Here is a 25,186-nt window from a genome sequence, read left to right as displayed (position 1 = left end):
CTTTAGTTTCATTCAGCCTGATGTGTTAGATATTGAATATTCATCTGTAGCTGGCCATTGAAATATTAGCTATTTCTACTGCAATGACTGTCATGCAGTGGTTCTTAACTTGGGTTCGACTGAACCACAGGGGTCCAGTGAGTCAGTCTCAGGGGTTTAGAGGAGGTCAAGACACACATCTGACTCAAATGATTCGTGATCAATGATACGCCCCGCTTTCTTAATTCAAGGTGAAGAGAGCCAGATTAGATGAAAAGGTTCAGCAGTAAACCCTATACATATGTCTTGAATTTAAAAACAAAAGTGTTTTATTTTTCACTAAAGAGGGGTTTGGTGGATAGTATACTCAAAGGAAACTGTTAGCGTTCAGTACCTCTAACAATATTAAGCATCACTGCCATAATGTAACAATTTGCTATCGTACCTGAGTGTTTGTGCACGTTGTGTGTTAAGGCGACTGGATTCCAATTCTTTGAACTGTGACTGCGAGTTGCTGTGGCTGGCGGACCTTTTGAAACAGTATGCCGAGTCAGGAAATGCCCAAGCTGCCGCCACGTGCGACTACCCCAGCCGCCTGCAGGGAAGATCGGTGGCCACACTAACAGCCGAGGAACTCAGCTGCGGTATGTAGAGGATATCTACAACCGTGCATGCCATTTCAAGAATACCACTGAAATGCTGTAGGCACATTCAGAATAGAAATGTTCGCATAGAGTTTAGATGACTAGTTGCCTACCTGATTGAAACCAACAGCTACTTCTTGGGTGCTGGTTAATTCATGTGAAGGGTTTCTATTTTGATACATATTTCTGAAGTATATGATAATAATAATAATGGTATTCATGAACACAACTAATAAAAAGTTTGCACACAATTTCTCTTCATATACCCTGCAAAATCCAAATCCTAGTGTGTCTTATTTATCTTAATGAGGTAACCAAAGCCGCTATGATTTTGTGAAGTCCTTAATATGTTAAGTAATTAATATAAGGACGGTACTACATTAATTGCATAAAGTGGAATGTAGACTTGAAGGCTCACACATAGACATAGACAGGTAAACAGACTATACTGAGTCCCCTCAAGGCTTCCTTCCTGCAGATGGCAGTTATGGCAAGTCACCTGGTCTTACTCATGACCACACAGACATACACACACACACACACACAGGTGCATCCCCTTTTTGTGTTTGAGTTAGTCGCGTACCCAGCGGCTTCACACTTAATACAACACCAGCTGTGTTTGTAGTCTAAGCAACATGTCTGTCTTCTGACAGACATGTAGGGGTCAATTATTTCAGAATGATTCATGTTCAATTATACCCAGAGTCTCTTCATGGTTCTATCCCCTGCAAATGCAGTTAAAATGATTATCATCATCAGTAGAAACTGTTTAGATTATTATTATTATTATTGGCAGTCAACTTGCACGTAACTTACTGTAACTCAACCACTTTAAATATCAGCATCTAATTTTAGACCTGATATTTTCTCATTTTATGACTACCCTTCTGGTTGCATAGCAAGGCATCAGGAGAAAACGTTCTCTTTGTTGGAAGTCATTCCACACACCCCTTCCCTCGTCGTCCCCCACACCACCCACCCCCTTCTATAGCCCTGTAAAAGCGTAACAATGCACAGCAATCCAACCAGCTGTCAAAACAGCCGCCCTGCTTACAATGAAATGCCAAGTTTCGTCGTTGTCTAATTGACTATTTGTATTTGCTTATTTATTTGAATATGATCAGAACAGGCTCCTACAAGCCAGATTTCTAGGCTAATTTTGTTAAGTGACCCTTATTTGTTTATTGCGTTGAGTTTGCGTTCTGGCAAGACATGTCAAAACATTCCTTAATATCTATCTATGAAAACCTGAGGCTCTCAAGGCTCAGGCTGACTGATAGCTGTAGCATAAAGTAACATACATATGTACAGACATGCATTCATACCTCTGCATAATTAGTATCCTCAAACCTTTTATTATAACACTCTTTCCAGAAGTACCCAGGATCACCTCAGAGCCCCAGGATGTAGATGTTACGTCAGGGAACACAGTCTACTTCACCTGCAGGGCTGAGGGAAACCCTAAACCACAGATCATCTGGCTCCGCAACAAGTAAGCCTTTTGAGTCTGGGAAATTCGCCCCACACATTTTTGGTGCCCAGAAAGTTTCAACAGTTTTAGGGTATTTTTATGTCACTGAATCCGAAAATGAAATTGTATTTGTTTTTTATTCCATATTTTTGCTTAAAAATGTGATAATATTACACAAGTTATATTTTTTATTTCTTTATGCTTCTACTTTGATAAGGATGCATCTGTCTTTTCAAGAACATCTATACAATATTCTTTCATTTTGATGCAATATCTTGACATCAAAATACAACATTTTTAGTAGCAGTCAAAATACATTTCGTCAACTGTCAAAGCACATTAAATATCAATCAATTAAATGTCAAAAGTATTGATCCAAACTAGAGCCAATTTAAAGAACTAGATGGCATTTTTGGACTCGGCATCCCAAAATAACTTAGAAAGTGTTAAATATTTTTGGCACCCAAGGAAAAAAATCAAGATTATCTGGTGTTAAATTCCGGTTTGTGTTGTTTCTCTTCCATTTTGACAGCAATGCTCTTAACATGCGTGATGACAGTCGTCTGAACCTGCTCGAGGATGGTACACTGATGATTCAGGACACAAGAGAGACTGACCAAGGGGTCTACCAATGCATGGCCAAAAATGTGGCTGGGGAGGTCAAGACCTCGGAGGTCACACTGAGATATTTCGGAGCACCTTGTAAGTGAAGTTTTATACATTTGAATTATCAGCTCATGTTTCATCGTGAATTTGGTAATTCTGAGGGAATGTTTGACTTTGATTTACACCAAAAATTTGTTGGAAAATCAATTCTTAAAAAGTAAGGATAACAAAGGGGCTTTTGTGTGTGTACTCTGTCACGGCAGTATCAGAGTGATAAGGTAAGGAGGACAATTATCACGACATTGCAACTAATAAAGGATCTACCTGCCAAAAGCTTCAAACATTCATTTCATATGTTATTGTTTTGGAATTTTTATATCGTTAGTTCTTTTGTTTTTGCACTTACATGACAATCAAAATGTTGCTATCTATTACCATGACAATATTTTGATTGTTGGAATATAATTATCTACAGAGTGTCTTACCTTAAGTTTGTTTGTCTTTGATTGTCTCTTAAATTGCTTAATAGCCTCTGAATCTCTGTGTGCTGCGCATCTGTATTGTATGTAACTGGTGTAACAGCAATGTACCATTCCCCTATGGAAACTCCCGTCGGTCATTAGCTCATGTGTATTTGTCTGTTTGAATTTGTCTTACAATGTGCCTGCCACACTCACTAAATAGCATTCTCAGTTTCAGTGCATCGTGTACATTTCTTATAGTTAAGATGTTAAGTTAGCTGTGGTCCTATTTAGCTTATGTCCACTGCTAAAGGAGTAGGGTAAACTTTCACCAGTGTTTGTACCATGTATTTATAAACAAAGTGCGTTTGTGTTTATTGGCAGTAACTCAATGAGCAAACATGGTCGAAACTAAAGGTCTCTTCTCAATGTCAGCTGCAGCAGCAATAATATGTGTATATATATATATATATATATATATATATATATATATATATATATTATTTATATTTATACATATACATAAAACGGTAACTGAGATTACTTGATTGCATTGTATGTTTAACTTTATATGAGTTTTACGCATGCGCCTGCATTGTTACATTTCGATGAAGATTGACTTTTGCCAAATGTTTCTATTATTAGAACCTGATTGTGTTCATGATGCATATGAAACTATAATGCCGCACAAAAACATCAAATTTTATAATAAACAAAATCACCAAAATGTTTGATCAAGACAAGTGCAACAAAATGGTTGAAGATGGTCTATGGAACCCTAGAAACAAAATGTTCGCTTAAATCATTTATCTATTCACCTGAGACAAACTGACCACTTTCGAAAAGTGGATTGGTTAGCTTATCACACCCACAGTCAGAGTGCAAGGTGCCCCGCACAGAACGCAAACTATTTCAGCAGGTCAAATAACTTGGATATCCCACTTTGCAGAGCATGGCAAAATCACACAAACACAAGATTTTGTCTGAAATCCACACACACTTATAGCACTCGCATATCAAGTTTCATCTAACAACTGCGTCAATGGTTCTTGCCACGTCTGTGTCTTCATTAAAGCGGTTGAAGGTGGCCCTCTTGAACATGTTGTGCATTTGCTCTCTTAGGGTGATTGTAAACACCAACCTCCTTGCTGTGTACATTTTTGCACAGCCACAACTGTAATCACTGGCCAACTAAGGACACTGACCTGACTGATCTGTGTTACAGATGGGAAGTTGTTTGACACCGACAAAGTGGCCTAATAGACAGAGAGCAATCATCTATTAGTATTTCCCTGAACTAGGATTAATTTATAAGAAAAAAAAGTGTATTAGATCTAAGGTTATTGCTGACCTTGAGTCTGTACGACCGGCACACTGTAAATCAAATCTTCTTCAGGAAAGTAATGGAGTCGAGCCAAATGATTATCACTCTGATCAACTGTCTGTTCTCTCGTCCTCCCCATCCAGCGCGGCCAAGTTTTGTCATCCAGCCCCAAAACACCGAGGTACTGGTGGGGGAGAGTGTGACATTGGAGTGCAGCGCCACAGGCCAGCCACAACCCCGTATCTCCTGGACCAAAGGAGATCGGACACCACTTCCTAATGACGCTCGCATCAACATCACCCCTTCTGGAGGGCTTTATATTCAGAATGTGGTCCAGGCTGATGGAGGGCAGTACACTTGTTTTGCCTCCAATAACGTCGATACAATTCACGCCACAGCTTATATCATTGTCCAAGGTAGGTTAAAAATGTCTCCCAATGGGAAAGTATTCCTGTTCTGATTAAATAGCTGCTATACTTGTGTGTAAAATTATTGTGATCATTCATTAAAAAAAACAATAACGCTATATGTAAAAAAATTTGCCACCATTTTTTTTGTGATGAATACCCAAAGGAAACAAAGTTAATGAACATAGTAATCGGGAAATTGTGAAATGTGTACACTTCGCAGTTCGCGTGATTCAAAATACATGCACTTCAAACTATTACTAAGGTCGTTGCATTCTATTAGTTCACCACTAGATGGCAAACATTTCTACACACTGTCCCTTTAATTCACATTCATGTTATTGTAATTTTCTTGGGCCCCCAGCGATCCCGCAGTTCACGGTCACACCACAGGATCAATCGGTCCTTGACGGCCACACTGTGGACTTTCCATGCGAGGCGACGGGTTACCCCCAGCCAGTCATCGCCTGGACTCGCGGAGGCAGCCCATTACCTCTGGACCGCCGACACTCAGTCCTGTCTTCTGGCACTCTTCGAATCACTCGGGTGGCGGCCCACGACGAGGGCCAGTACGAGTGCCAGGCTGTCAACCCAGTGGGGACTGTCCGCACCGCCGTGCAGCTCAGCATCCAACAGAGAGGTGAGTGTGCAGGATGGAGCTTCAAAATTAAAGTTGGGCGGAAAGTCCACGTGAGATGACAGAATCATGTTTACCAGGCTGTTAGTGTGGAAAACATTGCTTGTTTGTCTAAGAGTTAGGGGGTGCAAGGTAGCAAAATGTCAACATGGTGAAACTGACATACTCTTCTGAGCTAATTAAGCGTAAGTCTGTGCATGTGTATGTTTCCACGCTGAAAGAAATGCTGGTGTTGTTTCCTCTCCTTGTAATTCATTCCGGTGTGTGTTTAAAGGAGATTTTGTGTATGTGGCCTGTGCCTTTTTTTACCGTGTGTATGTTGGCGTGTATGTATGTGTTAGGATGAACCAGTGTTGAAATGACATGCTCACTATTAAATAGGGTGGCATGTCAGTCCATAATCCTGAGATGACTCCATGTTTTTCCATGTAGTAATGGCTGTTAACAGGGCTCAAAGTATATGTTGTGTAATGGTTCCACTCTTAAAATTCTGCACTAAGCCACAATTATGGTGATGGTGTGCGATGGATGTGGTATGTGTAGACTGACATGTTCCATGCATTATAATCTGACGCTTTAGAAGTGAAAGCAGGAATTAACAGAATGTTTTTAAGGGCATTTAGTCAATTATTTACAATGAATAATAGTATTATTCAAAACAACGTGTATGTCCCTGCATATTGATTATAAGGCTTCCGCGGGTCATTAAAAAGCATTAAAAGTCTTTTTCTAAAACTAAGGTCTTAAATGGCATTAACAAGCAAGGAAGCCGAGGAGAGCAGCCAACCAGGAACGAGTGTGAAAGCAGTCCACCAATCAGGAGCGGAGTTTGCACAGCCCAATTTGCATATGCAGACAAGACACGGGAATCAAACTCCTAACACGTCCACCAATCAGGAGTTTACGAAATTTGCATATTCTATTGGTAGTAGCTTGCCTCCACGGGTTGGCTGGAAGGAAAACGTGCTCTCGCCTAGAAGTTCATGCTTTAGTTTATTTTGCATACAATTTTGTGCAAAGGACTCAATATTACAATTAAGTAATTTAATGTCATAAATATATACTGTATATATATATTTCTAGGGACTGGTGACTTGTTGTAATTTACAATGAACAACATGGCCTGGAGTCCACGAGTTGATTCATGTTTCAAATACGAATTGCTCTGAATTTGAAAACAAAAATGTAGTGTTGCTGTCACCAACGTCCAACATGAAACACTGAAGTCAACTAGTGGCAGAAAATTACCTCAACACAAATCTATTTCTCAATGTTTCACACTCCTTTTAACTGCAACTGCTAACTGTAACTTTATGAATTACTATAAAATTACTATTTTAATGAACTAAATGATACAACCACATTTGTTTTTGGTAACCATATTTGTCCACTTTTATGTTAACTAACAAGAGTATAAAAAAAACTTAAAATATATTTAAGTACATTTAGAACAGATATACAGATATTTTACGATTAAACGTAAGTTAGCTATTGAAATCATGCAATTAATTACGACAATTTGTAATCTAGTGATAGCCCTAATATATAGTGTATGAATATACTGTATGTATGCAAAGTATATGTGTGCGTGTATGTGTAAATGCAGTATGTGGGCAGTAAATTAACTGGAAATTTCATTTTAAAAACATGATTAAAAAGCATTAAATTAGATTTGATAATACTCGCAGAAACCCTGGATTATGCTATTGTAGATTGCTCTGAACAGTGGCTTTTTGAGGAAGTCCGTCTCTGATTTCTACACAGTTATTAGTCACGACCACAAACTATTTGTGGGAGGTTAGCAGGATTTTCCCATGCCAGGTGGCTCTCAGTTGCAGCATGGGAACCCTGTAGGAGTTTGAACACAGTGTGTGTGGGGGAAGGGGGCAAAAAGTCACAGTCCACTAAACACCTCGGCTTTCTGAGTGTCATCTCAACTCCCAGACGGTATAACGTGATGACTCATTGTGTAACAATGCTTAGTACTTCATTTGTGTGCATGATAGAGATGTAGTCCAGGGGCATCCAGTGTTTGATGATCAACTCAACACACAAATGAAAAACAGCTGTTTTACCGACACCTCGTATTCAAATGTTCACTTGCTTGCAAACATACTGTATGAGTGTGTGTATTGCATATGCTATTTGTTATAGTTTTATATATATATATATAGTAGTGTACTGTAGTTGCTCCAACAACAGTTGAAACTTCAACTGTTAGAGCTTTGGCAAAACAACAACAACAACAAAAGAGTTTCTTTTTGGCAAGCATAAAGGCTAAAACAGGATGTTTTTTTAAAGGGGGAAAAAAATCATGCATCGCTACAGTAAATATCAAATTTCCTGAATGTTTGCATTATTATTATGAAAATACTGATCCACAGGACTGGAGAAGATTTATTACGGGGATCTGTTTTTTTTTAATGATATTCATAAATACATTTTTATGAACTAATGCTTTCCTATTCCAGCTTCTTTTCGATGAAGTATTACTTGTTGCTAAGGTACATTACTGTGCAAAACGTTTTAAGCAATAACTAGATTAATTTTTGTCGCTTTTGCAATGCTGTAACGCTCTTGTGACTAGAATTTGACCCAAGTGTAATACATGTTAGTGTAGCTTTTAAATAAATGATATAAATTCCTGTATCCAGAACTTATCCAGATTCTGACCAATATGTAGCAGTGGGCCCCAGCTCAGCCCTGTAGGCTACAATGTGAAAAATTGGTCCAGTTGTTAAACAATTTGTGTTGGGGAGAGACATTAACTAAATACTGGCTGAAGTATTTAATGTTTTTCTGCCCCTTTTGAAAGTTGATGGAAATTATATCTTCTGTGAACATAAGCAGGACAGCAGACTTTCTGAGTTTCTTGTCTGCAATGATTGATTTCAAAATGCACTTTACCTGTACTGTACTGTTCTGGCGTATAATCATTAACACGTGTGCATGTGTGTGTGTGTATGTTTTAACTCATTCAGTAACGCCTGTTTTCACAAATGCTCCAAGGGACGCGACAGTGGAGTCTGGCCTGGACGTCCAGATTCCCTGCAGCGCACAGGGCCAGCCACAACCTGTCCTTACCTGGAACAAGGTTAGACGCTAAGACAACATTTTTCTGCGCAACCTTGTCCCCACAAGGGTCAGGAGGTGAAATCCATGTTCACCTTCAAGGATTTGTGATCTTAGTTCTTCAGGGTAGCTTGGTTTGAATGCTACGTTGGTCATTTGTTGTCTACAGGTTACATGTAAAAGGCAAGGCATTTTTTTATAAACAAAAAATTCAATTTTCCATAATATGTAAATGACTTCTACAAGTGATCACTCAAGAGCTTGACCTTGCCTTCTGTCTGACCTCCCCAAATGTATCTATCAGGATGGTGTGCAGGTGACAGAGAGTGGTAAATTCCACATCAGCCCTGATGGGTATTTAGAGGTAAAGGATGTGGGCACCGCTGATGCTGGCCGCTACGAGTGCATAGCTCGCAATCCTATTGGCTATGAGGTCGCTAGCATGGTGCTAACTGTCACAGGTAAGAGGACATGGGTTCTATCTTTTCATGACATCATTTTAGGATGGAAATATAGATCAAATGTAAACACTGTAATATGTTTCATTCAACGTTACACTTTTGCTATAACAATAATGAATGAAAGATGCTATTTTGCAGTGGTGCGTTGATAGTCTGTCTCCGCAATTCAAACTGGATTTCTTTTTTTTCCCTCTCTGTCGGGCAGTGCTTATTACTTGTCATGTTATTGTAGAGTCCACAGAGTGAGACGCCCAAGTGTGACTGTTTGAGACGCAATCTAATGCAGTTATATCAGATTGCTGTCGGCGCTTCTCTTTCTGCTGAGATATCTCAGCACGCTGCTGATGTATTATAAACTGTTTAAAAGTGTTCTGCTTTTGTTGGACTCTATTATGCCTAAAATACACATCCACCATGCATCCTTGAGTTGTTAACATTCAGTCACCAGAGTTTTTATTTTGGGGAAAAAAAACATTTTAATAAATAAAAATTTAACACTTTCAATGAAAATCAATTAATTCCAAAAGAAAAATACATGCTACATTATTGTTATTATGCCTATCATTATTAGTATTATCTGATATATGTAAAGGATAATTATGGTCATAATGAAAAAAAGGTCTGAGGCAAAAGGTTGTTTTATTAGAATAATACAATACTGCGAGAAACATTTTTCTTAACTGAATAAAAATAAACCATATGTCTCCATATTACACGAAGAGTACTTAAGATAAAGAATTCCGCAGGAAATATTGAGTTCAAAAGTTTTGAGCCGTGAAGGATGAGAAACTGATTACACCCAAAGCATGGCCTAGCAAATAAAATTACTTGTTGAACCAATGTTGAGGCTGATGTGAAGCCATCTGTAATATACTCATACTAGCCAATTCAAATAAGGGTAATGTTCCAGGGGAAGTTGTCACATGGTTATGTTTATGCAGTATCATTTCGATTTATCAAATTCAACTAAGAAATGGGATTCTGCACTTTTCTGGAGAGAGAAAAAAATGCATTTTTCCTCTCTTACAGAGCCAGTTCTTCATGCGTTACTTTATTAATATGACTGATAATGCTCTTCTCTTCTCACATTACCAAAGTATCAAGCCAAGGCAAGCAGCGAAACAGATCAAACACAATAAATGAAACTGTTGGAAAATTGATGGTTAATTGTCTGATAGCATGTCTGAGAATTTTTAGTACCGGCATTGTCAAGTTACATGTAGTATTTGCCTTGTCGCATCAAAGTATGCCTTACTAACTCCAACCCTGCATTATCATCAACACTAGGTGCGTTTCCATTACCCTCAGTTTTGCGCAAAAGGCAAGTTGCGCAAAAGCAAGCTGGTAACGGAAACACATGATTTTCGAATAAACTCTGAAATATCGCAAACAAAGTTTTTACGCTCCCATGAGATGGTTTTTGAGACATGTCGAAATAGTAGTATTTCCCAAAAGTGTAATGGAAACACTTTTTGTGCATTCCCTGTAGTCATGTGACCCCCCCGCCCGGTCACAGAGGAAAGGAAGTACGCGGCCACTCTCTTCCGGAGGGGATAACAACTTTTTAAGCACAAACCGATTCAGCTATATAGCCAATGCCGCCATTCAATGCACGCTCTATATCGTTGCATGAGAAATGGCGCAACGAGCAAACGTGCGACATATGGTGCACGCCGAAGATCCCGCGAGACGGGACATTACGAGAATTGCGCCTCAGAAGCGAAATGCTCTTCAATGGAAACACCGACAAGTCAAAATTGTACTTTTTCGAAATAGTACAATATGGCTTTTGTTTTTGCGAAAAAACTGTAATGGAAACGCAGCTAATGTGTCGTCTTGTCTTGCAACAACAGTTCCAGCAGTGAGCAGAGAGGGCGACACCTTTGTGAGCTCATCCATCGAGCAGGCCATCCGCAATGTGGACAGCGCAATTGAGTCTACAAGAAGACGTCTCTTTGATGGGTAAGCATTGAAAGACTCATGCAAAATGTACGTTATTGGCGACAACATTAGCAGGGTTCCCGCGGCGTCTTTAAAAGTCTTAAAAGCATTGAATGTACACATTTTGAAATAATACATTAAAAAGTCTTGAAAAAAGTATTGAATTTTGATCTTTGGGTCTTAAATGTTATGCCGTATGGGGGGGGGGATTAAAATTCTCCATCGCGGTGAAAAAACGGATGTGCGTGCGTTGACACAAATCCTCATAGTTTCATGGACTTGCACTGTTGTTGCACTTCGTCACAATAAGGCTGTCTTGACAGCTTGTATATGCAGGCACTTTTATTTTGTGGGTGCAGCGGGAAGTGTTACGTTAATCTCCATGGTTTTAGTCACAGTGCACATGATTGGCAGAAAGCAGGGGCCAGGGTTTGCAACGAGCAGGAGGTTTTACTTTTTAGCTAACTTCACTATAGCGCAGGGACCCTCGAGAGCCACTGTCCTGCCTGTTTTCCATGTCTCTCTCCTCAAACACAGCTGACTCAACCGATCAGCTAATCAGCAAGCTCTGTAGAAGCCTGATAACGATCTTGTTCATCAATCAGGTGTGTTGATGGAGGGAGCCATGGAAAACAGGCAGGACAGCGGCTCTCGAGGACCAGGGTTCCCTACCATTGCTATAGCAGCTCATCCGGAAGGGGCTGCATTGATAAACATCGACAGGCATGAAAATCATTTTTGGCGCAATACGCCATTTAGAAAACAAAATATGTGACCTACGTGAATCGTGTAGGTCCGATGAGAAATATTAGTGCGTGCTTGTGGGGCTCTGCTACGTGTGGCGAAGCTATAACTGGTAGTAGCTTCTCGGCTCACGTAAGTAGTGTTATATTATTATATATTATATATTACCCTTCCGTCACAAACCATGCTCAGCTTTACTATTTAAACAGCGTATTGAGAATAAAAACAGCTAAACTTGGATAACGGAGATGACGTCACACATATGTTTTTGTGAGTGATTTAGTCTTTAAAGCAATACTATTAAATATACATTTGATAATAGTAATAGGCCTAATATGTATTATTAAATATATAAAACACTCCTGCACGCAGTCTGGCTGTGATGTTCCTGTAAAAAATATAAAAATTTTAATAAATTGTTCAGGAAGTGAATTTCTTTAGGTTAGCACTGAATGTTATGTGGTCAAAATAGTGTGTGCAACTAACTTTAGCGCTGGTACAACCAAGAAAAACTTTGGGTTCACTCACTGAATAGCCTCACTACACAAACACATTCACACAGAATTTAGTTTGTTTGTTTGTTTGTTTACATGTAGCCAGTACCACCCATTTCATATTGGACTAGAGATATGGGTAAATGTAAATTCAATAAAGCGTGGTTGAGTAAACTCCTTTCATTTGTACACGCTCCTAACCCGTATAATAGTTGGCATGCTCGTTATCTGTGTTCAGCTCCCCTTGTCTTAGCCTGACATCGCTTTTACAGTCATTGGCAAACTAGAGGCCACATTATTGCAATATTATTGTCTGTGGACCTTGTCTGCGCTGTGGTGGTGTCTCATGAGTGGCCTACTGCAATATGCCTGCATTCTTACATCCTCCACACATTCCACATTTACACATTTAAGAAATAATTTAACACATTCACAAATTGTGTTTTTGTGAAAAGTTTTTTTTTTTTTTTTTTTTGTAAATGGTCTTAAATAGGTCTGTATAAGTCTTAAATTTCACTTGAAGAAACCTGTTGAAACCCTGATTAGGTACATCTGCACATTTAACTCATTCACTCCCAGCCATTTTCACTGAAGCAACCCCCTTCACTCACGGCTCTTTTACTGGATTTTGACAGATTTTGCAAGGTCCACAGATTATTGTGTTCCATTGCTATAAAAACATGGAAAGACCAAAAGAAAGATTAGAGTCTCTTCTTTCATCAGAAAAAAAGTATATTTGTATCTGTTTCCCTTTTGCGGCAATTAGCATTAGAATGTAGCTAAGTTTCGTGAATATACACATTCCTGGTGAAAACACTGGGGGAAAAGAGCTTGTTGCAACATGGCCCTGGCTGATCTCTTATACGCTGCTGCCACCTGCTGTGTGTTTTTTTTTTTTATAATTACCATTGCTTTAAGCCACCTCTTCGTGTCAGAAGCTGCATCAATACCTTCTATATGCTCTTGCAAATAAAAAATAAAAAAAACTTGCAAAAACGTTTTGGGGAGGGAAAGACAAAGTACTGTATTTAAAAAGCATCTTTACACATTTTGGGGATTGAATGAGTTAATAAGATCAAGCACAATCAGAAATGACTTCACCTATTATTGTGGTTTTAGAGGTTTCTGCAGATTCCTAAGAAGTCTTAAAAGGCACTTTTCATACATGAGAGTGCAACTCAAGTGTTTCGCATTATTAAAATTGCCACCACCCATAAGGATGCAAATAAACGTATGCAAAGATACACAAATAAAAGGTAAGGGAGCAATGTATGACTAAACAGCAAATAACATATTTGGATGATCAAAGATGTGAAGGCGTAGCTCCAATTATTGGGAATTAGTCGTTCATAACCCGAGGTTCTGATATAAATAGAAATGTTCTAACCCCCCCTGTAATTCATACTCAAGAGGCCCAAATTACAATTAATGGTTGTCTTGCAACATCTGACCCAATAAGTTACATCTCCTAAATTTGTATTGGAATATTCTGTTTTACAGTACCTTCCTACAGACCTCTTTAATTTCATCACAATTAAGGTTAACAATTTTCTCATCTGGCCAGAGTTATTCATTGTGTAGAAGATAAAGAAGACGTGATTTGAGTCACTGTTGGCAGGTTCTATGTAGTTCATAAGTGTTTCCATCCTGTTTAAAAATGTGGTAAGCAGTTGTGTTGATCTTGGCATGCGCACACGGCGCTGCACTCAGCGTACACACGCATGCATGATGCGTTGAACATGAACAAACACATAAACAGAACAGAAATGCACACAAGTCAAACCACTGACCCAAAAATCAGACTTGGGGATTTCCAGCCTTAGTCTTCAATGGTAATCACAGGCTGCTGGCAAATATCATCAGATGAACTACAAAACAGAAAAGCAATAATATACAATACTAGCAAAAATGCCAGTGCACTTATTAACGTGATAGCAAAGTACACCGATTGTGTTGCTTCAAAATGTCCAACAGATCACTTGTATCAGGACTATAATTTTAGGCTGCATTTCAAACTTAAAGTCAAAAAAAGTGTAAATGTAAAGTTGTAATCATGAATTCAGACCAAAGATGAATATTGACAAGTTTATTGTTGTAAGCAAGCTTTTCACAGATTTTGTCTGTGTACATTCTCTGTTGTCGTGGTAATTCGAAAGGGTTGAAGAGAGGCAACTGGGCGACTCTTGTTAATTGATGTTTCTCCAAGAAACTTCTCACTGATTCAATACACGCATATTAATGACTGCTTGTTACTCTAGATGTGCAATATATATGTACATTTATTCCTGCATCATCAGGCATACAATAAAATATATATTCCATCCTGACTGCCAAATGTGTGTTTCAGTACTTAACATGTCAAATGAGGTAGTCAGGTTGGATTTGGATTCAATCCAAACTATGACATCACTGTGCTTACTGAATAAGAGGAATTGTGTTTGCTTTATTGCTCTCTGTAAGGCAGAACTGAACAGGTATATGTTCACACCCTCATGTCCAACTCTGTAAGTCATGTACAGATATTTACTCTGAACCAAATTTAGAAAGAAAACTATGAAAGATTTGGTTGCTTACTTTTTTCTTCATTCATTTCTGTCTTCTGCCTCTCCAACATTTCCCTCTCCCTCTAGTCAGCCTCGTACCCCAGGAGAGCTACTTGCACTTTTCCGTTATCCACGTGACCCTTACACAGTGGAGCAGGCTCGTGCTGGCGAGATCTTCGAGCAGACTCTCCTTCTCATCCAGAACCATGTTAACCAGGGTCTCACGGTCGACACCAACGGCACAGGTGAGGCTGATGAATGCATAAATAAACTGGTGATTCTAAATCGGCCGTACAAATTTCATAATTGATCCATTCAAATGATTATCCTGGCAATCATTCACATGTAAACATATTTAGAGTCTTCAGTTAAAAAAACAAAAGAAGGAAAAACATGTACGCTCAGGGACCCAAAGGAGGATTCAAAACCGCACAAGCATTCTGGAAATACACTTCTTCTCGTCAATTCTGTATGCTCAGGCATTCCTGCTGCTTCGGTTCACATCATTAACAAGATTGGCCAATCTAATGCTTCCTTATGAAATATTCATAACATCCCACGCACATCCCAATGTGCCCATTTGGCAAATCTCCCAGTAATTCAATCAAAAAACACGACTGCCAATGTTAATGAGAGCAGCATTTGCCTTTGGATAAGCTATGAATCTAAACACTGTCTTCTCTTAACCAAGGCCAGAGGCTCTAATGAGAGACTTTGAATTGAACAGCCTAGTAAAAAAAAAAAAAAATCCACCATAGCTTGCTCAACCGTCAGTCACTGCTGAGAAAACATGGTTTATATTGTCATATTTTGTGTAGTGTCTTAAACGGGTGAAGATGTTTAAGTTTTTTTTATTTCTCATACAACATCTGTGGTCTTCGGCACTTCAAACCTGCCACCTATTGGCTGCAGACAAACCTTGTAAATGTCCAATGGATGTACAGTACAGGTCCAAGATGTGTTTTCCTAGAAAGCTAGCTGGCAGCAAATCATTTCCCCTCAACCAATGCAATGAGAAACTTCACAAAACCCCAGCAATATCAGGATTTATTTTTTTTAAATTACTGTCAAAATGAGATTAAACACCCTCCCAATTTTTTAATATAATTTTAGCAAGCATTTAATCTTTCAAAAGAAAAAGTAAGATTGAACCTGACACCTGTTGTCATTTTTTTTTTTGGGGGGGGGGGGGATATGGCTCTGAAGTTGGGCGAAGATTTGTTTACTTCCATTTTTGAGCCTCAATATCTGTGAAACCAATAATCCCAGAGAAAACATATTTTGGAGAATAGTTCATCTGACACCAGAGATTGAGGCAGATGTGATAGAAGTCTTATCTGCCACTCTTGCTATTTCATTTCGACAAGCCAAATTTTAGGAGAAGTTTAAGTGCCTACCATATTAGGTAATACTTGAGTGAGCTACACCGCCAACATTCCATGTCTGGAGGCTATTAGTAACAGATATACAATGTAGAAAATTTGAAGGCTACATGTGAGACAGTTTTCCAGATATTGCTGTGTAAAAACAGCTTTTCAGAGTATGATGCCAAAAACTACGCTTCATAAAATGATTTTTCATGAGAAAACTATTGACAGTAGAAAACTAATGTTTGGGAATTTAGTGTATCTTCGTACTAGATTTTTTTCAAGAAACTCTGTTTTGGTCACATTGGAAGATTTTCAGAAATTTGATGGAATGACCCAGACACAAGCAGACATATCATGTTTAGTCAGCCATGGGTTCAATCAAACCCCAGGGGTTCAGTGAGGCAGTCTCAATAGTTCGATGGAGGTCCAGACACACCGAGTCATATGATTCATGATGACGAAGGAAGGAAATTTGGTGCGACAGTAGTCGACTTGTGACTGTTGTGACGGTACATCATGTGATTTCTTTATTATCATAATCCCTTCATACTAACAAAACGAGAAAGTGGTGGGACAAATATGTGCAATATCCAACAAGGTTAAGAACCTTAACATTTCCTCAATGTTCCTACAGCGTTTCGCTACAACGACTTGGTGTCCCCGCACTTCCTGGAGGTTATCGCCAACCTCTCAGGCTGCACAGCCCACCGCCGCATCAACAACTGTTCTGACATTTGCTTCCACCAGAAGTACCGCAGTCACGACGGCACTTGCAACAACCTGCAGCACGCCATGTGGGGCGCCTCGCTTACCCCTTTTGAACGACTCCTGAAATCCGTCTACGATAATGGCTTCAATCTACCAAGGGGAGCCACTGAGCAGGCACGCAACAGCTACCGGCTGCCTCTGCCGAGATTGGTGTCCACCACTATGATCGGAACGGAGTCCATCACCCCAGATGATCACTACACCCACATGCTGATGCAATGGGGTCAGTTTCTGGATCACGACATGGACTCGACTGTGGCGGCCCTCAGCCAGTCGCGTTTCTCTGACGGACAGCTGTGCACTCAGGTGTGCACCAACGACCCGCCATGCTTCCCCATCCAGTTCCCTCCCAACGACCAACGGCAGCTGCGAAGCGGCGCCCGCTGCATGTTCTTCGTGCGCTCCAGCCCCGTGTGCGGCAGCGGGATGACATCGCTGCTCATGAACAGCGTCTACCCGAGAGAGCAAATTAACCAGCTCACAGCTTACATCGACGCGTCAAACGTCTATGGTAGCTCACGACATGAATCTGAGGAGATCCGCGATTTGGCCAGCCAGCGGGGTTTGCTGCGGCAGGGAATCATCCAGCGTACTGGGAAGCCTCTGCTGCCTTTCGCCACTGGACCGCCCACCGAGTGCATGAAGGATGAGAATGAGAGTCCGATTCCCTGCTTCTTGGCTGGAGACCACCGTGCCAACGAACAGCTGGGACTGACCGCCATGCACACCGTGTGGTTCAGGGAACACAACCGCGTAGCCACAGAGTTACTCAGGCTGAACCCGCACTGGGATGGGGACACCATCTACCATGAGGCCAGGAAGATAGTGGGGGCCCAGATGCAACACATCACGTATAGTCACTGGCTGCCAAAGGTAACGATTCCTTTCTTTGTCGCTCCATTTGTTTCATTTGACAACAGAAAGTAGTGGTGCAACGGATCACAAAAGTCACAATTCAGTTCGGATCACGGATTTGAGCAAAGGATTGGATCCTTTTTTGGATCAGCAAAAAAAAAAAAAAAGAAAGAGAAATAGTACTTTGTCTTCATTTATTTTGTAAAATGTTTTTCCCCATTAACTCATTTGCTCCCAAAAACATATACATTCTATTTTAAATATTACCAGAACACATATTATTTTTTTAAAGCCCCCCCTCAAACGCTTCCACTTTTTTACCGGCATCCCGTTGGCCGTGCTAAATAGTTTAGTTAATGCTAGCACTCATGCTATCAACAGATTTAAACACGGGAACACTTACCGCTACCTGTGGCGGCAGATCTGTACAGGACGCTGTGTGTGACTTTGCAGTCCATTCCCGAAGCCGATTAGCTGGTGCGAAACAAATGTATGTATTTATTTTTAAACGTTGATGAATATTGTGAATGTGCCGATTTTAAGTGCGCCGCACCTTGTCCCGCCGCACGCATCCGTCCCCGCCTGTGCAAACTACATTGACTATAAGGTGCAATTGCACCACCAGAAAATGCTCAACCATCGTTAGGTGTTTAATGTACCATTGGCCAACATGTCTGCGGTGTGGGCACATTTGAATTTATATTGTGCTTGGGGTTAAAATGCCAGTGCTAAATCCATATTTTATAATAATATTCTAATTTTAATTAATTATAATAAATGCAATGGTAGTAAAAAATTGGCACAATTTTTTTCGGCGCTTCAGTTTTCGGCCAAGCATTTTTCATTTTCTGTTTCGGCCGACCATTTTCATTTCGGTGCATCCCTAATTTATACATGTTTTATGTTTTTTACGCTGGAGCATACAGAAGGCTTTGATGCAGCCTCTGAACTGCAGAGAACGGTTGAAGCAATGGTAGTTATTACAAAAACGGCCAGCAGGTGGCTGCAGAGTATAAAAGATCAACCAGGGCCATGTTTTAAACAAGCTGCTTTACCCACAGTTTAAAACAGATTTGTGAATAATGATTAAACTTAGCTATATTCTAATGCTAATAGCTGCAAAACAGAAACAGATAGAAATATACAATATTCTGTGGGCCTTGCGAAATCTGTCAAAATCCAATAAAAACAGCGTTTCAGTGAAAATAGCTGCGAGTGAATGAGTTAAATAAAAAATAAAAAAAAATGTTTAAACAACTTGAAGTGCAATATGGGGCAGAAACATTCTTATTTTATACATGGTCAATAGGGGTGTTAGAAAAAACTGATTCTCCAATATATCGCGATATTACAGCGCGCAATTCTCGAATCGATTCAATATGCGGCCGAATCGATTTTTAAACATACATTTTTTAATGGGAATATTCAACAAAACGTCTTACTTCGGTTAGGATTCACACATTAAGCATGGAAGAATGTTATATTAATGGAACATTAAGCCTTAATATTTTATTTCAGTGCTGTTCAAACATGAAACAGACTGCAAACTGTTTGCTAAATGCAGTGGCTCAGTTATAAGCCTGAATTTTCAGATAAATAAATACATTTTCATACAAATCTTACAGTGTACATGTACAAGTTTACTGATTAGTATTTTCTATTTCTATTTGAGTTTTAAAAAAATCGCAATAATCAATGTATAGATTCGTATCTGGATGAATCGGTATCGAATCGAATCATGACATATGAATCGTGATACGAATTAGGCAATTCACACCCCTAATGGTCAATGTGTGAAATAACAAGGTACTAAACTTGTGTTCCTACAATCTAAACGGCTATGTTTGACATTTTGAGTTGAATGTTTTTCTTTTTTTAATGGACAAAAGTGTTTTTGTAAAATAAATAAATTTGTTTTGTTTTAAATAATGAAAATACCTTAAAAGGCAATTTAAGGCACATTCCCTTCTTTTAAACATGGAGAGTGAATTACAAAGTAGCCTTGGTCCGGAATATTGAAAATGGTACCAGCTGTCAAACTCATTTACAGCTACCAGCCACAGGCACTCGTTGGTAATGCCAACAAGTAGCTGCTAGCCACTTACGTCAGAGACTTCTGCCGTATCATACAATGACGGCTTAATTAATTAGCGGTTTCTTAGCGTCCTAAATTAGCGATCGAATAGCAGTTCGGGATAGCGTAGTGTTGATGTTGGTCGCAACTTTGATGTCAATCAAAACTACGAATGTCTAAAGGGCAAGTCAAACTAGCCATCACGCCATGACGTGGGCCACTTTCAAAGTAAATGTCTACTGAGACTATTTGCATTGCGGTCAAGGTATTATTTGGCAAACTTTATTTTAAAGTTACCCTGAGCGTAAGCGGTACGTTACATTGAGTATGTTTCAGCTTCCTTGACATGTTTGAATGGTGTCTACTGTGAATGCACACTTTGTTGTTGTTGTTTTTTCCCCCGATCGCAGGCGATCAGAACCGTGGGGCCTGATCCGAACGGACCACGGATCAATGCTGATCCGTTGCACCACTAACACAAAGGCAACAGCTGATATCAGTGATCCAGATGATGATAACTCGTTTTGTGTTTTCTAGATCCTAGGCGAGGCAGGCATGAAGATGATGGGGCCGTACACAGGTTATGACCCCAATATTAACGCGGGCATCCTCAATGCTTTCGCCACTGCGGCATTCCGCTTCGGGCACACCCTCATTAACCCGATACTCTACAGGTTAGATGAGGACTTCCAGCCCATCCCCCAGGGTCACATCTCCCTGCATCGGGCCTTCTTCTCGCCCTTTCGCATCGTGAACGAGGGTGGCATTGACCCGCTGCTCCGCGGGCTCTTTGGCGTGGCGGGCAAAATGCGCGTCTCCTCGCAGCTCCTCAATACAGAACTGACTGAGAGGTTGTTTTCTATGGTCCACGCTGTGGCCTTGGACCTGGCAGCCATGAACATACAGCGAGGACGAGATCACGGCATACCGCCATATAATGATTATAGGACCTATTGCAATCTGACGTCAGCTCAGACCTTGGACGATTTGAGGAACGAGATTAAGAATCCGGATGTGAGAGAGAAGCTACGGAGGTGATTTTACAGATAGAAGCAGCTCTGGCTCAATTTTGAATGAGTAACTGGAGTCAAATACGTTGTGGATTTAAGGCACCAAAACAAAATCTGCTTTGTGATAGGCTTTATGGCACTCCTCTGAACATCGATTTGTTCCCTGCGCTGATGGCGGAAGATCTGGTTCCTGGCAGCAGGCTCGGGCCCACCCTCATGTGTCTGCTGGCTTCTCAGTTTAAACGTCTGCGGGACGGAGACAGGTAGCAAGCTTTATGTCTTTATTTGTACTTTAACTCACTCAATGCTAGCATTGGAGGACCAGCGATTTCACAATATTTTGAGATTTTTTCAAGACTCACAGAATTGTTTTCCATGATTATTTTTACATCGAATCTACCGAATGAAAGAATAGACTCTTGTTTCAGCAGTTTGATTCTACCTTCTGCCGTTCTCTAGTAATGAGCAGTAGAACATTCAGTTTTAAGAAAGTGAGCCACTTTGCCCAAAATCCAGAGGAAAATAGCTTCTTGTGTAAATGAACATCAAGCTAAATAATGACTTTATGCTAATATTTTTGTCTTCTGTGACAACTCTAACATCTGAACATTGGTTTCAATCTATACAATCAGATAACTCAACATTTAGGAATGTTTGATTGCAAAACAATCTAGTCAGTGAAATACAAGCACCGTGAGAGACGGCAACTCAACTCCGTCAGCCGTTAGTGGCTGTTAATGTGACAACCTCGTCATATTTCAAAGATCATCGTTTGGGGTTTCCCCCAGTAAACTTGTTAGCCCGGTGGTCGGAGATGGGTGGACAAAAACACTCGAAACAGCGTGATGTTTGTCTCAAAAATAAATGCGCATGCGGGACGATCCACAAACGCACATTTGACAACTAGCAAGCATATTGCTGCCTTCATGTGATATAGGAATGATGGTAAATACTACATATCATGTAGAAAATTGCACGTAAACGCCCCCTCATGTCGTATTTTCTACTGGACAACTGGGAATTTATTTTGATACCCGAGTGTCTGAGCTGAGAGAACTTTTCAAATTTCAGCATGGCGGAGAATGACGAAGGATTTGTGAATGGCAAGAAATGTTAACACGAGTGTTAACGTCCGCTCGCAGGTTGTTTTAGAATCTACACAATTACATAGCATATACAATTCAATGTCCTATCCTTTACAACTCCTTGTTTGCTGTAATTGTTTTGTTTTTTTTGTATAACAACAAAAGCACATGAACAAAACTTGGCCGTAATTAGGAGTTTCCGAGTGGTAAGGTCCATCGTTCCCATATCACGTGAAGACAGGGTAAGTCACGAAAAATGCACACACAAAATTAAAAAAGATTGCGGATATACTTGTGGATCTGAAAAACATGTGAAAATCATGGATGTAAACATGTGGAAATCCCAATTTTATTTGTGTGAATGATTTTGAGACAAATCTCTCCCCATAGACTAACGCCTGAAGGAGTCAGTCAATCAATTCCACTCTATTGTCCATGCACTTAATGTCAATTAGTCAATTACGATGCCCATACCTACAAGCTACCATAATATACTAGTGCGTCCAATCCAGAAGGAAGAATGAAGCAATACGGGTCAGGTGGAACATTTACCTTAAACAAAATGTGAACCAAACTGAACCACTCGGTAGAAACAGGCCTTATGTTTGTTATTTTTAAATCTGGCAAATTCTTGTCATGTGCAGGTTCTGGTACGAAAACCCTGGAGCGTTCACGCCTGCCCAACTGACTCAGCTGAAGCAGGCGTCTCTTTCTCGAGTGCTGTGCGACAACGGAGATAACATCACACGTGTGCAGCGAGATGCCTTCAGGGTGGCAGAGGTGCCGCACGGCTACGGCAGCTGCGACAACATCCCGCAGATCGACCTGCGCATGTGGCAAGACTGCTGCGAAGGTAACGATCTTAATCACACACGGGCTACTTTGTAGTCATTCCTTCTACATAAAGGCTCACTCATTTAGAAAAAGAACACAGAGGCAAAGTGAACCGTATTTTTGTTTTTGTTCACACTGCCAGACTGCAGAACCAAAGGTCAGTTCAACGCGCTGTCCTACCACTTTAGAGGGCGCAGGTCAGCTGATCACAGTTACAAAGACGGCAGACCTGACCGCAGCATCAAGGAAAACAGGTGACACACGCCGTCGTCAATCATTTGTAGCAGCAACAGGTCATTTGAGAGCAATTTAGTCTCTAGGTGCAATCTTTATTATTTGCCCCTTTTGGTTTGCCTTTGTGTTTTTCAGTCCCATGGAAGAAGCCAGAAAACACCTTGTGAATGTTACTGTGACCTCCCAAAAAAGCACTGATCCCCCAGTTAGTGAATTCCAGGACTTTGTCTCTGACATGCAGAAGACAATCAAAAGCTTACGTAAACAGGTACGTTCCTATAGTATAGAAACACAACATTTGGAGATGTCACGTAACTTGGCAGATTGAATCTCTAACGTTCAGTATATTTTATGGCATGCCATGTGATCTTTGCATATTTTGTACTTTGGTCCTTTCATCAAGCATACATGGTTTTATGATCATAATTTTATGGAGGTGCATTCCATTCCTTTTCTTCCTTACATTTTCAAGTAGATTTATTTCTATGCATTTTGAGCATTACTGCCCGTGCTATGCTACAAAATCTGCTCAAGGATGTTGATCGTTATGTTGTTGTCTCAGCCCATAGAATCAACAGGCCTTCCTCCTTTCATATTTTCAGATTAAACGACTGGAAACCCGTCTGAGCAAGACTGACTGCACTGACAGCAACGAGCGTGAGCGGACTGATGGAGAACGGTGGAAACAGGACCCGTGCACTCAATGTGAATGCAAAGTAGGTGAACATATGCACAGGGAACTGCTAAATAATTAACTGCGCATTCTGCTGCACGGGATAAGCGGGTCGGATGGATGGATGGATGGATGTACCTAGATACAGAGTTAGCATAACCAACTGTTATATTTTTCTTCATTAGGAAATGTTAGTTAATTAGTACTGTTCTACGCTATGCTTTTAAATGCACTGTTTTCTCCTTTTGAAAATGTTATCATATAAATTATAAAACATAAGTTTTATAAATTTCTTCAGAACAAAACTTTTGTTTTTCTTAACTCTTTTACTGCCAAAAACGTTAAATAACGATTAGTAAAATCCTACGGAGGAGCGCCAAAGACGTTAAAAGACGTTCACCAAGTTTTTTGTTTTGTTGTTTGGAAATGGGTGGAGGAAAGCCTTGGCCAGCTGTGCTGAAAGTATCAAGCAGATCTAGTTAGTATAATGCCTATTTTTGGCCCCTGATGGCAGTGATGACTCTCTTTGGACAAGATCAGGTAGGCGTCAGTAGAAGACGTGAGGCGGAGCTAGAGTGTTGAGGGGACAATGGCTGAGAAAGCCATAATGGTGACCGGTTGCAAACAGCTCACGCTTGAGCATTTTTTTCAAAGACGAAAAGCATCGACCAATGCTAAAGAGCACATTGATGACGACGATGATGATGATGGTGACGCCGAAGTTGGAAGCGTTGACGCGGCGGCTATGATCATGTCATAAAGCCTCACCGGCTAGCGATGCTAACGCCGGAAAACGCGGAGCACAACCGAGCACTTCTGCACAGGCGGACGTTCAATCGGACGACGAAGAGTGCCCCGAGTCCAATGCATATTCATCGGAGGAGTGGGTACAGTCTGATCACGGAGAAGACACTGGTTATGGACTACGATTCCACCATGAATGGAGTGGATACAATGGATCAGAACATCTCTTACCACCCGGTATAGGAACAGAAGGACATGAGGAAGCCAGACGTAACACCACCGTAACATCACCGTATCATGATCCTGAGAGTAGACTTGATGGCAACATGGCCAAACACACACTGCAGTATATACTTGCTATTCCCCGGAAAAAAAAGCCAGCAAGAAAGTGTAGCGTCTGCAATCGCAGTGAAACTAATCTGTTGTGCAAATCCTGCTGCGTCCCCTTGCACGCAGGGGAGTGTTACAAAAAGAAAAACTGTATTTGAAACATCCACACAAATGTAAATAGTACCACGGTTGCACACATTTGTAAATAGTTTGCCAAATTGTTTTGTCAAATTGTTACACTGTTGAATGTAAATAAACGTATTTTGCTATCAAAAAACACTTTTACATTGTTGGTGGTAGTGTTTTACAGAAGTAAAGCACTGTTTAGGTGTTTGTGGCATCATTCATGGAAAAAAAAAGGTGTCGAATTCACTAGAGTGCATGAAATAATATCGTTTCACAAAAAGCTTCTTCTTGATTTTTTT

At 40.3% G+C, this 25,186-nt stretch overlaps 1 protein-coding gene across 2 annotated transcripts in view; it reads left to right on the top strand.

Annotated features, from left to right (window-relative positions):
• Positions 1-25,186, top strand: part of pxdn (peroxidasin) — a 57,344-nt gene that overhangs the window by 29,795 nt on the left and 2,363 nt on the right. For both annotated transcript variants that reach the window (XM_077584681.1, XM_077584596.1), the window contains 16 exons: positions 454-623; positions 1,998-2,115; positions 2,627-2,796; positions 4,629-4,901; positions 5,257-5,532; positions 8,511-8,623; positions 8,906-9,062; positions 10,916-11,024; positions 14,872-15,029; positions 16,789-17,795; positions 20,389-20,885; positions 20,990-21,124; positions 22,591-22,799; positions 22,923-23,034; positions 23,150-23,282; positions 23,617-23,730. In XM_077584681.1, coding sequence (XP_077440807.1) covers positions 454-623; positions 1,998-2,115; positions 2,627-2,796; positions 4,629-4,901; positions 5,257-5,532; positions 8,511-8,623; positions 8,906-9,062; positions 10,916-11,024; positions 14,872-15,029; positions 16,789-17,795; positions 20,389-20,885; positions 20,990-21,124; positions 22,591-22,799; positions 22,923-23,034; positions 23,150-23,282; positions 23,617-23,730 — 3,751 coding nt within the window. The remainder of the gene's footprint in view (positions 1-453; positions 624-1,997; positions 2,116-2,626; positions 2,797-4,628; positions 4,902-5,256; positions 5,533-8,510; positions 8,624-8,905; positions 9,063-10,915; positions 11,025-14,871; positions 15,030-16,788; positions 17,796-20,388; positions 20,886-20,989; positions 21,125-22,590; positions 22,800-22,922; positions 23,035-23,149; positions 23,283-23,616; positions 23,731-25,186) is intronic.

Source organism: Vanacampus margaritifer, chromosome 1, assembly GCF_051991255.1.
Source record: "Vanacampus margaritifer isolate UIUO_Vmar chromosome 1, RoL_Vmar_1.0, whole genome shotgun sequence".
NCBI classification, from domain to species: domain Eukaryota; kingdom Metazoa; phylum Chordata; class Actinopteri; order Syngnathiformes; family Syngnathidae; genus Vanacampus; species Vanacampus margaritifer.
Note: the sequence above shows the minus strand (reverse complement) of the source record. Positions and strands in the feature narration are given on the sequence as shown.